This window comes from Mastigoproctus giganteus, chromosome 4, assembly GCF_048544385.1.
Source record: "Mastigoproctus giganteus isolate SK-2022 chromosome 4, ASM4854438v1, whole genome shotgun sequence".
NCBI lineage: Eukaryota > Metazoa > Arthropoda > Arachnida > Uropygi > Thelyphonidae > Mastigoproctus > Mastigoproctus giganteus.
In genome coordinates, this window is record NC_143578.1 from 109,050,818 (window position 1) to 109,067,370 (window position 16,553).

The 16,553-nt window shown below is 34.1% G+C and overlaps 1 protein-coding gene across 3 annotated transcripts in view; it reads right to left on the reverse strand.

The window, feature by feature from the left end:
- LOC150086985 (peptidyl-glycine alpha-amidating monooxygenase B-like) overlaps positions 1–16,553 on the reverse strand; it is a 627,331-nt gene that overhangs the window by 145,713 nt on the left and 465,065 nt on the right. For all 3 annotated transcript variants that reach the window (XM_090372880.1, XM_090372878.1, XM_090372879.1), the window contains one exon: positions 884–1,026. In XM_090372880.1, the coding sequence (XP_090229006.1) occupies positions 884–1,026 (143 nt within the window). The remainder of the gene's footprint in view (positions 1–883; positions 1,027–16,553) is intronic.

Genomic DNA, 16,553 nt, shown 5'->3' on the forward strand with positions numbered 1-16,553 from the left:
CCTCAGGCTTCCTTGCACCATATAGCTAATAATAATAATAATAATAATAATAATAATAATCTATAATCTTCCTAATTTAACCTTCATGGATTGGTTGGAAATCACAATGTTCTACATAGATCTAGTGAACCTAATCACCTTGAGTGCAATGAATCGACAATGAATTTCTATTTAGTTGGATGGTTCTGAGCGGAGGAATGGACAGAATATGTATTATAAATGGTACAATTAACGGGGACATGTACATAAAAATATTTTAAACAAGACTCTTCTGCCAGTTATCAGAGACCAATTTCAACTAAAAACTATTTTCTGCATAACTGTGCTTCTTTCCACATTGCAGGAAATGTAAAGTAGAACATCAAACAATCACTGCATGCAATCCTCTATCTTTGCTCCCATTCTGATCTCATTTCCTCAAGTATCTGACAAAACAGAGCCTCAAATTTGGATCATCGAAACTCCATTTTCAACTGTGGAAATCTTCTTCTGTGAGTGATAGTAGTAAGACTGCACAAACATTGCTTTGCTGCTTGTGATGAATTCTCTTGAATTTGCAGAATTAATAGTAGTTACCAAATACAACTGGAAATTTCATGTAGTTTCCAGTATGCTAATAATTAATATGTATCTAATCAATGGAGGAATCATATATCTGATTGCTATAGCCAGTAAACAGTTCAGATTTAGATTCCGCAGAAGACTACTGGCATATTATGGGAAAGAAAGAAAATTGCTACAAAGAAGCTGTCATGCAAAACAACACTTCAAGAAACCATTAATCATGTCTGGTACCATGAACTTGGTGAACAAAATATTTCTGGATTTCTAGGCATGCCACTGTATTTCTGCACGCACAGAGAAAGAGAGAGAGATAACTAACCCATCAGCAACGTAGATGTCTCCACTATCACTGATAGCTACACTTGTAGGTTTGCAGAAGTGATGACTATCATTTCCAGGTACAAATCGTTCTCCAAGGGTCATAAGATTCTGATTGACTCCACTAGAAGAAAACTTAAATACCTGTTAATCAAATTTTATTTATTAGATATAAATCTGCAACGATCAATAAAAATAATATTTCCTAAATTTTATATAAAATTCAGTAACTTTAAAAATATTTTATTGATATCGGTAACAAAATTATAGCATTACATTTGAAAACCAGTAATCTTGGGACCTGGTAGTTTTTGGATAATAAATCGCAACAAGCATAAATTGTTAAATTAAATAATGAAATTCAACTATGTACAGGCAAGCAGAGAATGAATCAGTGGCTTAATCAATCAGTTATATTGGGTACTTACTTTTTTTGCCAATTTATCTATATAGTTAACTTTATTCCCATTTATCCTTTTATCCCCTTTGACTGCTGCATAAAATTTGGAAATGAGAAGTTTCCCACGATAGAGAAACTCAGGAACAATGAAAGTGCTATGCAATTATGAGAAAAATAAGTGACATAATTATCTTATTAAATTTAGGAATTATTCCTTTGCAGGGGGAATTGCCAATATCTCCCAATCCATAACAGAGGAGGTAAAGAAGTGATAGGCAATAACAGACCAGCCAGTTTAATTATTGGTTGGAAAGATTATTGCATTTACAGTAAAGAAGTAATAGAGCACCATCTCAATAAGAATGGCAACCTAAATGGGTGCAAGCATGATTTTGTGAAGGGTAGATCTTCGCTTACAAATTGGATAAATTACTATGACAAGATTATAAATGCAAAGATGCAAGAAACATCTTTGAAATTATGTATGTGAATTTTAGTAAGACTATATTTTACTATGGGGACCAATGTGGTAATATTACTATAATGAAATAAATGAAAAGTAAACATTAAAATACTAATATAATGAAAAAAAAGGAAACATCAAACAACACTAATTCAACTTGATAAAATTAATAGCAAAGCTTAACTGACAGTACTCACCTCAAATAATCCGCTTAGTTGTATGGTGTTTAAGGCGAAAGTTGTGGAAATTCAATTAAGTTGCATAAAAATAAAATTGTTGAAATATAAAGAGTAGAGACTATTAAAACTGTAATTAAAAGTTTTGTCCAAAGGAAGAAGATGTGCACTGCTCCATCCCCTGGTTGTCATATAAAAATGTTAAAACTGTGTAAAACTAATAAATAAAGCCAATAGTCATAACGGATGACTTTCATGAGAACGTCTTCAGTTGGCAATAATGAAGGAAAAAAGAGGTTGTATACTTAAAGAGAGCCTAAGTTCCCATGATGCATTTCAGGACATGTGGGAATTTTACACGTGCAAGGTTCCAAATAGGGGAAAGGTTTGTTGGAAGTTTTGTGTTTAAAACATCTAATGTGGTGTTACGGCGACACCATTCTATAAAAAGTGCTTCCTGTTGGAAAAGTTTATAACTTGATTTTAATTTTATAATTGTAATGGCTGAATCGATTAGAGGGTTGTGATTATGGAAATTTACATGCTGTGTGAGTTTCGTGCTGGCTCGATTAGTCTTAAAGCTATTGTAGTGATGATATGCACGTGTGTTAAAAGTTTTAGTTGTGCCATATTTAGTGGTAGTACTCCCAATGTAGCATGTGCTACAATCAGATTGACATTTAATCAAGTAGATTAAATGCCAATGTATTGTTGCATATCGAATATTCATGTTTTTCTTCGTATGTGTTAAATATAGTCCCTAGTTTGTTGTATGATGAAAATGATAATGTCTGTGTTGGCGAACACTTGACGAAGTTGTCTGGGGAGTTGACTGTGATAGGGGAGCACGATCTGTGTGTTTTGTTTGTTGTTCTGGTTGGTATTATGATTGTGTGGGTTATTGATCCTATTTTCTACAATGGAGGTTGTATTTCGAATCAATTGCCTAGCTATAAACTATTTTGTGAGATACTGTAATTCTGTCGCTAAATCGTCCTGTAAAGAAGTGTATTTAATAGCATTGTAAATCTGGTTGTAAAGAACAGACATTTTTGTGCTAAGTGGGTGGTGTGATTGAAAGTGTAAACACTTCCCTGTGTGTGTGTATCTTTTCTACAAATTTTAGTTCCTAATTTAGTGCCTGTCTTGTATATTGTAAGATTGAGAACATTAATCTTGTTGTCAGATTCTACTTCAAGGGTGTATTTAAGTCTTTCATGTATTGCATTAAATTTAATAAACACTAATACAATAAAAACAACACTAATATAATGAAATTTAACAATGCTAATATAATGAAAAAAAAAGAAAACACTAAACCACATTATGCATACAGCCACTCCCCGATTAATGTAAGGGTTGTATTCCGCAGAACTCTATGTAAGTCGGAATTTCCCCCATGCTTGTGCAGCACTCGCAACTGTGCTTGCTGAATTGATTGAATCAAAAAAGAAATGTTCGACAAACATGTGAATAGAATTGTTTATTGTATTTATTCATTTTTTTACTCATACACAGAAAAAAATTACAAAAGCATGCAATTTAAAAAATTTCAAAATTATAAAATTACAAAAAAAAGAGAGGAGACAGGCATAACGTCAGTAAGTTTTACCTCTCGAGAATTGTCACTAGAATTGACGTCAGCTGATAAGTATGCCACTTGCAGAGGTTGAGGGCTGTGGAGATTTAGAAGGCGTCAGCCACTCAACCGTAAGAAAGAACATATTAATCGATGACTGGATGGTGGCTTTTTTGCTTTTTTCTTTTCATCGTAGATTTCTTTGTAGGAAGCAAGCATATCATTCACCTCTCTGCTAACTTTTAAGAATCATTTGCTGTCAGGATCCATCTTCTCAAACCTCGCCATTGCTAATGCAATTTCATGAAATGCCACTGCCATCTCTCTGGTGATGAAGCATCTTGATTCCTCATTTCATTCATCTTGAGCTTCGTCAGCATTTTCTTCTTTCACTATCCCTGCCTGCAAGTTAATAAGTTCTTCGTTAGATAATTCCTTCTCTTCTTCCTCTATTAACTCCTCCACGTCATTGGCAACAACCTCCAACTGAAGTAGCTCTGCAACCTTTACAATCTTATTTGTAACCTCTTCATACGATTCGCCTTTTTCAAACCCTTCGAAGTCTTTTATGTACCGTGGGCACATTTTCTTCCATGCGTGGAAATTATTAAACAACTAGTAATTTCTACCCAGGCCTTATTAATGTTTAAAAAGCCGTGGCAAATATTGAAAGATTTCGAAAAGTCTCTTAACACGTTCGCTGCCGGTCATGGGTCAGCATGCTATCGTCAATAGCGTGGCACAGAAGGCGGAGACTGTCGCCAGAAGCCGACTGTGTTTCCATAACCAAAAAGCTTGAAAATTGGTAATAAGGGATTGTTCGGTATACCATATCAATATTTAAGTGTCGTATAAGCAGTTTCCAAAAAATTTTGAGATTCACGCGCCAGCGCGTGATAGGCACTGGAGGTCAAATTTGGCTTTAAATGCCGCATCACGCGCTGGCGCGTGACATAAAAACATAATAATATAGTTTGTAAATAATAAAACAAAAAACATGGTAACATTAAGAAATATGTTTTATTTCATACCGAACCAATACAGATTATAAATACTATGTGTCAGAATGTTACTTATGTATAATTTTCGCACAATCTAAGCAATAGCCGGGTGATCCTTCACAAACACTGCAGATATAGATTGTATCCTTACGTTTCCCTTCGGAATAGCAACATTTGCATTGCTTCCTCAATATCTTTCCACCTTTTCTTTCTTCCCGTGGTTTGAGCACATGTTCCAGTTCAGGTACATGATGCACAGTATGAGGGAGATCAGATGGCTGTTTTAATAAAGATCTGATCACTGATAAACGGAAGTCATAAAGTTGCACCTTGTTATGTGAATATTTATTATAGATATGGTGTGCATTTATCATTATTAGTTGCAAAATATGCATAAATATTTTTGTAGGCCACCTAATGGTTTTCCTTTCGCAAGGATAATAGGCAAGCATTTGATCTTGCTTGTCAATGCCTGACATAAACCTATTATACTCAATTATAGGCAATGGTTTTGATTTCAGTTCGCCTCGTTTGTTCTGCATTTCCACCATATCATTTTGGTATTCTGTAGATATGTAACTGACATCTCTTCTATCCTTCCACTTAGCAATCATTACACCACGGGCACACCTTGATAAAGTTTCTCCTTTCTTCAGTTTTTTTTCTCAAACCTCTTTCGGAAATGTTTTCCTATTACTTCTGATTGTCCCAGTACAATGGGTTTGTCTGTCAGCGAGACACTTAGCGAGTTCATAGCTATTGTAATAATTGTCCATAAATATGCTATGCCCGATATCTAACATCCCATCAAGTAAGTTTATGACGACTTTTTGTGCATGTCCTTTTCCACCAGAATCATCCAACATACCGGTATACACTTGAAATTTGATAACCATGCCAGTAGGCGTTGTGATCATATACAATTTGATGCCGTACTTATGGCGTTTGTTTTGAATGTACTGTCGAAAAACAAGCCTTCCACGCCACAATATCATAGACTCATCTAACTAATCTCACGTCCTGGATAATATATTTCCGACATTCGTTCATTGAATAGATTCACCATTTTCCGAATTTTATATAGGCGATCCCGTGGACATACCTCTTTCTTTTCTGGATTTTTTGCAAAATGCAAGGCCCGCAGTAATAATAAGAAACGATTCCTGCTCATGTTGTCTGCGAATACATGTAATCCGAACAGCTTATCTGTTTTCCAATAATCTTGTATGTGGTTCAGTCGAATGGTTCCCATATGTAAAATTAATCCTAAAAATACCAGCATTTCATCTCTAGTGGTGTCCTTCCATGCATTTATTCGAGAATGTTCTTTATTTTCTCTGGGAAGAAGTATTTCATGAGCATAAACATTTGTTTGTGTAATTATTTCATCCAAGATATTGTCGGTTAATAAATGACGAAAGTAATCTATTGGATTCTCGCCTGGCACGGGTTGCAGCAAAGACTCGGATTTTGTGAAACGAAACTGTTTCATCGATGTTACGTCATTTTCCCACACGACGTTTTCCAACTTACAGGGATCCTGCAGTGAAAGTGTAGCCTCTTCCACAATACCTTCTTCATCTACACTTTCCGAATCCGAAGCGTCCTTTGGAGGGATAAAATCTTCATCATCGTCGTAACTGACGTCACTGGAATATACGTCAGATAAATCCTCCAATATTTCTGCAATTTCTTCATCTGTAAGGGATTTTTTATAGTGCACTTTTCTTCTTTTCGGGCCCGACTGGCCTGCTAAACTGTCATCTGCACAACTCATATTACAAGGCTTTTCCTCACGTCACGTAGCAAAATATTCAACACCACATACAACTACATATAGTTTAAACCCTTTACTTGACGCCAAAACAAATATAAACAGCAGAAACACAATGCCAACTGAAGTTGACAACTTCCTACAAAAGTCTAGTGAATCCCGCGCCCGCGCGTGATTGGCTACTGGGTAATGATGCCACATCCCGCGCCAGAGCGTGATCGGCTCTTCAATACTGCTGCGACATCACGCGCTGGTGCGTGTTCGGCAGCGAATGTGTTAATGTAAAATTTTTCTCGCCGTCTACTGCATACAATGTCTGAGCAAATGTTGTGTGTAAATAGTATGCTTTTAAATTTGAAATAACACACCCTGATCCATAGGTTGGATGAGTGAAGTCATGTTTGGCGGTAGAAATATGACTCTAATGTTCAAATTGAAATCATCTAGATGTGTAGGATGTCTAGGAGCATTATGATATAGAAGAAAATCTTGAAAGGAACATCATTGTCTTTATAATATATTTCAACCTCGGGAATGAAGCAGCATTTAAACCAATCTTCAAAGAGAGAGAGCGAGAATCCATGCTCTCTGGTTTGATCGAAAATGCACGGGTAGGGTGGCTTTATTGATGCCCTTAAATACACAAGGATTTCCAAAATGATACACAAGCAGTGGTATTAATCTATAATCTCCCGCCGTATTAGCCCCAAGCAAAAGCGTGGACCTATCTTTCGACACCTTTAAACCTGGCATTGTCTTTGGCAATGTATGTTTGATCCGGAATTTTTGTCCAAATCAGGGCAGTCTCGTCAAAGTTAAACATTTGCTGCATTGAATAGCCACCTTCATCAATAATTTTTTCCAACACATCACAAAATTTCTCTGCTTCACTGTTATTGTTATTTTTAGGAGCATTAGCAACTAAGGCCACATTGCTCTGGGGATATGCAGTGGTCATTCCCTGACCTTTCCGCATCCTCTATATTTGGTGGTCACGGGCTCAGACCCCAGTCTAATCAAGAAGCATGTGCTATGCACTGCTGCTCCTGCCACCTGGCTACAGAGGTGCCTGAAATTTCTCTGCAGCTTCAGAATCGGCACTGGCGACTTCACTGCAGACTTTAATGTTTTGAAAATCAGCACGATGTTTGAACCTATTAAACCACCCATTGTGTTCCACGAACTTAGCTTGGAGTTCGCCGTAATCGGGGCCGCAGCAACCCTGTGTTCAAGTGTGTGACAAACATGGGCGGCTGAATCCATGAGCGGCCGAAATGATGTAAAATCTAAGAATAATTTGAATAAAGAAAATACAAGTAAAGAAATTCTTGTCATAATAAACTAACATAAAAATAATAGGCAGCCAAACACTTATCAAAGCACCTAACTATAGTTGTTCTGTAAATGTAGTCTTTATTTGTTGACTCAATATTTGTCGGTTTTTAACTTGAGCCGCCGCTCAGCGAACGACTATGGATATCGATGTATGCATACTATGCGTTTCTTAAATTTCATTTATTTAGACATCCAATAAATAGCTCAATACTTAACAAAACAAACAATTTTTAAAAATGATTAGATAGTGAACTTATAAATTTTTTGATTCTTCATTCATATATTAGTAGTTGTTGAGAGCCCATTACACAGTATTATCTTGTTTAACGATAGAGATGCATTTGCTGAGATAATCGGATCAAATTTAGGGGAGTTACTTGTTCATATCTAGTTGCCACCAAATAAAAACTTTTGTCAGTTACATTATAGCAAGTATCATTTACAGAGATTATGAACTGAAATTTAACATTTAGTAGTTTTATTTTAAAGTGCAGTGTATTACATAAGAATATTAAAAAATAAATTAAATATTATCAGCGTTAAGTTTTGTTTTTATCAACGTTAAGTTTTATTATAAATTATCTATTTACTTAAATTAAATATTGACGTCAAATTACCCTGCAGCAGGTGAGTTTTCGTAACTGAAAAATGTATGTATATTATTTATTTATAATAGTAATAGAAAATATTTTTTTATATTCAGCCCTGTCTAAAGACAGCCAGACTTACCGAAAAACAAAAAGATTTTCCGATGCGAAATATCGTAAAAAAAAAAGAAAAGTAAAAGATGAAGAAAATAAAAAATCAGAAGGTGCTATTTTAAAATACTTTCAGTCTCGAAGAACCATACGTCTTCAACATGTCCAGTAACCGTAGCAGAAAGTAGTGAAAGTGGCTCGGGTTCCAAAATTATAAAGACGAGAATAAATATGAAGGTCAAGACAGAAGTAGTGCTGAAAAAGACTGCCGAAATGCAAATAAAGGAGAGATATTGAAGTAGATGAAATAAGTGATGATCCTGGTATGTGGCCGTTAAGGCTGTCTAATAAGTTAGTGCAACTTTTAATTCAAAATGAACCTGTAAAGGCAAAAATTATTAATTATCTTGTTGATGACAATGGGAAAAAATTTTCCGATTCATATCACAAACGTTCTTTACCTAATGGGAAAAAAACCTCAAGAAACTGATTGCTCTACTCTATATCTTTGAATAATGTTTTTTGTTTTCCCCTGTAAACTTTTCAGTTTTTCCAAGAATTTGTTAACTACAAATGGATTTTTAGACTGGCAACATTTGTCCCAATTTTTATCGACATGAAAAGAATGAAACTCATATTAAAAAATTATACTAAATGGATGGATCTTAGAAAAGCATTACAAAACAAAACCATGATAGATCACTACGAGCAAGAAATTTTTAATTGTGAAAAAAAAAAAAAAAAGTCATTGGTATGAAGTGATAAAACGGATAATATATATAATTCAGTTTTTGGTATGACAAAATTTAACCCTTAGGGGAATGAGTAATATTTTGTTTGACTCAAATAATGGCAATTTTTTTAAAAGCTGTGGAAATGATTTAAAAATTTGATCCAACTATTTCACAACACCTTCAAAGAATACAAAATTTTCAAACATGTATGCCAACATATCTGGGTGACAAAATTCAGAATGAAATAATTTCATTAATTACTACCCAAATTAAAGATGACATATTGTTTATGACAAAATAATGTAAATTGTTTTTCTATAATATTAGACTGTATGCCTGACGTAAGCCATACGGAACAACTTACTATTATAATTAGATTTGTAAATTTAAATGAAGTTAACAAAAAAGTAGATATAAGAGAACACTAAGTTTTTTCCCAATAACAAATTCAATGGGAGAAGTGATTTATTTTAAACAAGTTTAACGAATTAGGCCTTGATATTAATGATATACGCGGGCAAGGTTATGACAATGGAGCTAACATGAGGGGCAAACATAATGGTTTGCAAAGAAAAATTTTAAATATCACCCCCCGTACTTTTTTTGTACCCTGCACTGCACATAGTTTCAACTTGGTGGTTAACGATGCTGCCAAAATTAATTTTGAAACAGCAGATTTTTTTTACTCAGTTCAAGAATTGTTTATATTTTTTTCTTTTTCCATGCATCATTGGAACATGTTGAAAAAACGTTTCAAAATTACTTTTAAAACCAGTAAACGATACAAGATGGGAAAGTCGCATAGATGCAATAGGGCCATTAAGACAAGAAATTGGTGAAATTTATGATGCCCTTTTAGAAATAATGGAAGATAAGAATAAAGATGTTAAATCACACCAGTCAAAACGTTTAGCCTCGAAATTAAAATCATTTAAATTTATATGTTCAACAGTAATTTGGTACGAAATATTAAATCATGTGTATACAGTAAGTAAAGCAATGCAAAATCCAAAACTGAATATAAATTCTTTGCTTGATAAATTAAATAATTTATCTAATTACATATAAAGTAAACGATCTGATAGTGGATTTTTAGTTTTTAAATGAACCATTTTTGAAATATTGGAAACTAAAACTGAAGTTCCTGATGTCTTTCTTATGTCGACATAAAAAGAAAATTAAATTAAAATCATTTGATTATGAAAATCCTGAAGGCATAAATGATGCACAGTTAAATTTTAAATTAATTTTTATTTTTCAATACTATCAAAAATGAAAAGGATATTGATGCCATTGACATGACAGACAAATTAAAAGTACTTAAAATATTTTAAAACCTGATTTGAGAGTAACAGAAGTATTAGAGTATATTTTTGAAAATAATTTATGAACTACTTTTCCAAACATAGTGGTTGTTTTAAAAATACTTCTTACATTGCCAGTGAGTATAGCTGCCAGGGAAAGTTCATTTTCCAAATTAAAAATAATTAAAAATTATCTTTGTAGTACAATGTTCCAAGACAGATTGGATAATTTAGCACTAGACTTGATAGAACACGATTTAGCTGAAAGTTTAGATAGGCACGACGTGATAAAAAAAATTTTCAGATCTGAAAGCCCAAAAAGTTCAAATTATTTAATATCTAGTCATTTTATTTCAATTTATTTTATAAGTGAAATATGTAATGTTGTTGTTGTTGTTATTATTTGGTTTTTAGGAGCATTAGCAACTAAGGCCATATTGCTCCATAAATATGTAATAACACACGAATTAAACTTTATACATGTAATTATGTTTAGTTATAAATAAAGGTTATTATTATTATATATTTTTATAACGATTATTATTAATATCTGTTTTCATGATTTTTTTTTCAAAACTATGTGATATGATTTAAAACATACATATCAAATTTTGATAAAATTTATTCCACAAAGCTGTCTTAATTTTTTGTTATCTTTTCATGTTCAGATATGTGTAGCATGAATAAAGTGTGATAAGGAAATAAAATAAAACATGTAAATATTATTTATAAATTCTAATATCAATAAAATATTATTACAGAATATGTTATTTATTTTTTGGGGGGAGATTACAATGTTCCGGGGCAGCACATTTTTCCTTTGAACGTGGGTGGCCAATATATACAGCACAGCCCTGGCTGTACTTATCCTTAATATCTTATTAAACACTTCTTGCTTTTGCTTGAATGGCTATTGGACTCAGGGGCACTTGCTTCTGAATCTGATTTTCCATCCATATTATTAATAGCTGTTCCATCTTCGATATAGCACCTGAACACTGTTTTGTGATCACTGTTGATCTTAAATGCATTGATCCTTTGACATGTTCTTTTATACGCACACTGTCTGTTAAAATAGTATTCACTGTTGAAGCAGCGAGACCTAATTCCCTTGCAATAGATGACAAACTTTGTCCTGCTTTGTATGTCTTAATCATTTTTATCTTCATTTCTAAATCAATTTTGCTTCATTTCCTAGCACTGTCAGCACTTGCACTTTCCGCTGGTCCCGTTCCCCTCATCATTGTAATACGATCATTGAATGAAGAGAAGTTTCTGAAAATTTGTTTTTTATATGATTGAAGATTTCAGTGAAGGAGAACACATTTCACCATAATACCGTAACGTAAAAACCCACAGAATTCCAGTTATCGGGATTATCGCAAATGCAATAAGATCGAGTTTACTACCCATTTATAACAGACTGTGCTAACAGAAAAGCCAATAAATCGGAAGGTGCAAATTATTTTTATTGTTTTATGGTAGTGACCTCCAGAAGCGTGCTTAGAAAAATATCACAAAGGCGTTCACAAAATTGATTCTTATAACGGGAACATATGATAGTGCAATTTTCATTATACAAGAGAGATTAGTAATATAGTGAAATTTTAAACTTCCGAGGACTTGGAATGAATTACAAAAAAAAAAAAAAAAAAAAACACACACACACAATATTATTGAGTTCATATTTATCCCTACAGATGCAAAATATGTTTCCATATTTTTTTCAGTTTGCACCAGGCGGCAAAAACTTATGTAAAGTCGAATTTGCGTAAGTCGGAGAGTTCCCGTACAGAAAATTCTACTTTTTAAAGACCAACCTTGGTAAGTTGCAATTTAGAACCTATGTGTAAAGCTAAACTAAAAATAAAATAAAATAAACTGAAATAAAATGAAGAAAAAACAAAACATTACTCACCTCCATCAATCCAAACACACAATCCCCAGGCCAAGGAGATACATTTCCATTCTCACCAAAGAATGAGCACCAATTCTTGTAAATGAATAATAAATAGAAAGAACTGGGAACTCAAAAGCACTACCTCTTTAAGTCGTATACGTATCTGAACTCTAAAAATTACTGTCTTAGTCACTGAATGTTATCCAGAAAAGTGCAATGGATATTGCACTATATGATCCAAACCTTACAGTAAGGTTGCCCTATATGATCCAAACCTTACAGTAAATAATGAATAGAACCCAAACTTAAGAAGTAAAAAGTATGTCACAGACTGCCCCTACAGGTTAAATAACTCCCAAACATAACAAACCAAAATGTCAATGCAGTCAAACTGACATTTGGTTTAAGTTCATTAAGTTAAGTGCTTGCAAACATTTAAATAAAAGAGAGAAAGGAGGATGAATCATTAAAAATGGACCGTGTTACACTCAAGGAATGCATGTAACACAGTCCATTATATTGCCTTCCCTTTGGACTTGTTTTATTCTGTCCCATTTATTCTCTTCTTTTTTTATTTGAACATTCGTGACACCACTTGGTTTCTTCATTGTGTTTTTATGTATTCTGTTATTTTGCTCATGCTAATTAATTATTTGATTTTAATCTAGTAATTATTTCAGATCTGTGTATCATGATTTAGTTCAAAGTTAATTTGATTATTTGCTTATTTTATCTATAGAGGATGGTAGCCATGATGTGTTTGTAAGTTCTCAGTTCTTTCTATTTGCATTTCTTGTATAGGAATACTGTAAATGGATACAGTGGCTGTTTACGTAATGTCCTCCGTAATATTCATTTACAAAAAAGTGGCATGCATTCTTTGTTTGGTGTGGGTTGTTCCTTGGGTTGGGGGGGGTCATGCATTTGCACTAATGGAGTTCAGTGTTGCTTTGTTTTGTCTTCCTTATTTTATTTCAGTTTATTTTATTTTAATTTAGATTGGCAAGATAAACAACCCTGGTACCTAGGAGCAGAAATGCACCTTGTATTTGTAATGTGGATTAGTGTTTCCTATTGTCATTAGTTTTAGTAAGGTTTCTGATACAGTTCTAAGAAGTTGAAGTATTCCTCAAAGTGGATTCTACCTCACAGATCAGTGGTGGGACCATTCTTGCTTCTTATCTTAAATGATATTGATAAGGAAATATGTGGGAAGTTGATAAGAGTTTGCTCATGACTTAAAAGGTTTTGAGGGTGGTTAAGGACTGGAACCAGGCTATGGTCTTTCAAAATGATCCAGACCAAATGAAAGTTGGCAGCTAAATTTAATGCTACCAAATGCAAAGTATTGCAATTTTGGAGAGCAGAAGCCCAGGAGTAGTCTATAGACTAGGGGAACAGGAATTGAAGGATGGTCAGGATAAGAAAGAATTTATGATAATAATCTACAAAGACACATGTATTTATGATATGAGGACTGGTATGAAAGAAAAATGTATTTATGCTATGAGGACTGGTGCGAAAGGTGTAGTCAGCAGTGCTTAGCAACTAGAATTTTGGGGAAGGGAGAATAAGTTGAGGGAGGAATATTTCTATGATGAGTGAGTTCAACATGCAGTGTAAACAAGTAACAACAAGGGCATGTTGTATTCTGTTATGATTTATTGGAATTTTGCAAGTACATATGTCATTAACCTTCTTTAGATGACAATTGATAAAACTACATTTGGAATATTGTATCTAAATCTGGAAGCTACATATAAAAAATGATATATAACTAGATAAGGTGCAAAGAAGGGCAACTAGACTGGAAAAATGTATTTATGCTATGGAGACTGGTGTGAAAGGTGTAGTCTGAAGAGCTTAGCAACTAGAATTTTGGGGAAGGGGGAATAAGTTGAGGGAGGAATATTTCTGTGATGAGTGAGGTAAGAACTAGAGGGTACAATTGTGAAATCTTAGAGTGCAAAAGTAGATGAGATCATAATATGTTGTCTGGTTAGGATCTTATTAGAATGTGGAACATTTTAAACACATTATCTTGCAGGGCAACTATTAAATTTATAAATAGTTGCCCTGCAAGATTGGCTGATGTGTATAATGGAAAAATTTAAGGAGGAAATGGGCAGGCATTTTTTGAAAATGGAATTTTAATGAGAGGAAGTTTTTTTTTTTTTTTTTTTTTTCAAATGAAATAAGCCTGTTTCCTTTCATCATTATTATCATTGTAATACTACTAATAATATTGCGTTAAAAAAGCATTCTTTATAATTCACTGACAAAAATATTCTTCCGGTGTTTCTTAAATGAAAACTTGTTCCCTTCTTTATTTATTTATTTATTTTTTATCAAAGACACAACCTGCATGTAGAAATAAAGAAAAATTCGCATAAAGAAATTGACAAAAAAAATAGGCTACAAAAGCATTCTTCATTTACTTCTGCTCAGATCTTTCTAGTTAAGTTTATAAAGCTTATCACAACATTAAATACAAAACTTTATATTTTCACATTGAAACTATATGTGAATATTATAATACTAAACTATATGTTGATGAAATTTTCAGTTCCAAAAATCATCTCTCTTTAAGTGCCAATATAAAACCATTAGCATTACCGTTAGTAGAGGCATATGATGCAAGAAAGCAAGCTTATACAGCATCAGACAAAAAAAAATCTCTTCCCATTTCATCCATACATTTGCTCCAAATGTCAAATGTTTGTCTAGTTCTGACTTGAATTTATTTCAACTATCAACTTTATGACAGCCGGAAGTTTGTTCGAGCAATCAACCACCTGCAGGCTACAGGGAAATTTCCACACATCTATTCTACAACTTTCCTCAATTTGAAATTATGTCCTCTCAGGTGATTAACCTGTCTTCCTCAATTTGAAAATATGTCCTCTCAGGTGATTAACCTGTCTTCCTCAATTTGAAATTATGTCCTCTCAGGTGATTAACCTGTCTTCCTCAATTTGAAATTATGTCCTCTCAGGTGATTAACCTGGGCAACAGGAAGAATCCCATAAGCATTGAGCATGCTCAAACCATTCAAAGCCTTATATACCTCAATCAGATCACCCCACTGGTGCCTAGTCTCCAAACAGTGTAATCTGTAAAACTTAAGCCTTTCTTCATAAGAGCAACCTTTTGCCCCACCCACTAATTAATCTTTTTATTCTTCGCTGTACTCGTTCCATCAGCTCTTCATCCTTCCTAAAATGAAGCATCCAGACACAGCACTCAAGGTGTGGCCTGACCACTGCCTTATACAAGGGGATAATCACCTCCTTATCCCTGCTAGAAAAATTCCTGAATATCATTGACAAAACACCATGAGCTATTCTTGCAGACCGTCTGTACTGCTCAGACAACTTCATATCTGACTGAACAATTACCCCCAGGTCCTTTTCGTTCTCTACCACACAGTTGATACGTTACTCTGAGGTTACTGTTACCCACATGCAGTACTTATGTTTGTCAATGCTAAACTTCAGTTCCCAGCTCTCAGCCCATCTGCTCAACTTTTCTAGATCATGTTGCAGTAGTGTACAGTCATTAGTGTCATTAACAACCCCCTACCAATCTTCGTATCGTCTGCAAACTTAGACATTCCTGATATACCTTCATCAATATCATTAATAAATAAAGAAAACAACAATGAACCAAACACTAAACCCTGGGGAGACTCCACTAATACATTAGTTCACAAAGAGTCCATTTATTACCACTCCCTGTCTTCTCCCACTCAACCATCCCTTTACAGCAGCAATTTGGCCCCAATGGCACCTGCTCCAGTTTGTACAGCAGTCTTTCATGTGCAACATTATTAAAAGCCTTCCTAAGATCCAAGTAAATGATATCAAAATTATTCTTTGTATCCAGTTCCTTTGTAACCATATCATTGTATCTGGAAAATTTGTCAGACATATTCCCTAAACAAACCCATGCTATGTCAGAATAATTACTGCAGTCTTGTCTAGGTGATCCTGCAATGCTTCTTTAACCAGCGACTATTTTCTCCAGAACAGAAGTTAAATTAACGGGGCTGTAATTACTTGTGTCACCAGTTGATCCCCCTTAGTGAGTTGGGGATACATTTGTACATCTCCAGTCCGTGGGGACCTCCCCTGAGTCCAAGAAAGCTCTCATAATTATGGCTAAGGGTTTGCTTACTTTCTTTGCTGCCTCCTTTAATATAACCGGATAAATCCCATCCACTCCAGGTGCCTTTTTTATGTTTATCTTCAACAATTTCTCCTCCACTTTCCTCTCAGTTATTACAAAATCATCTAGCTCACTGCCAG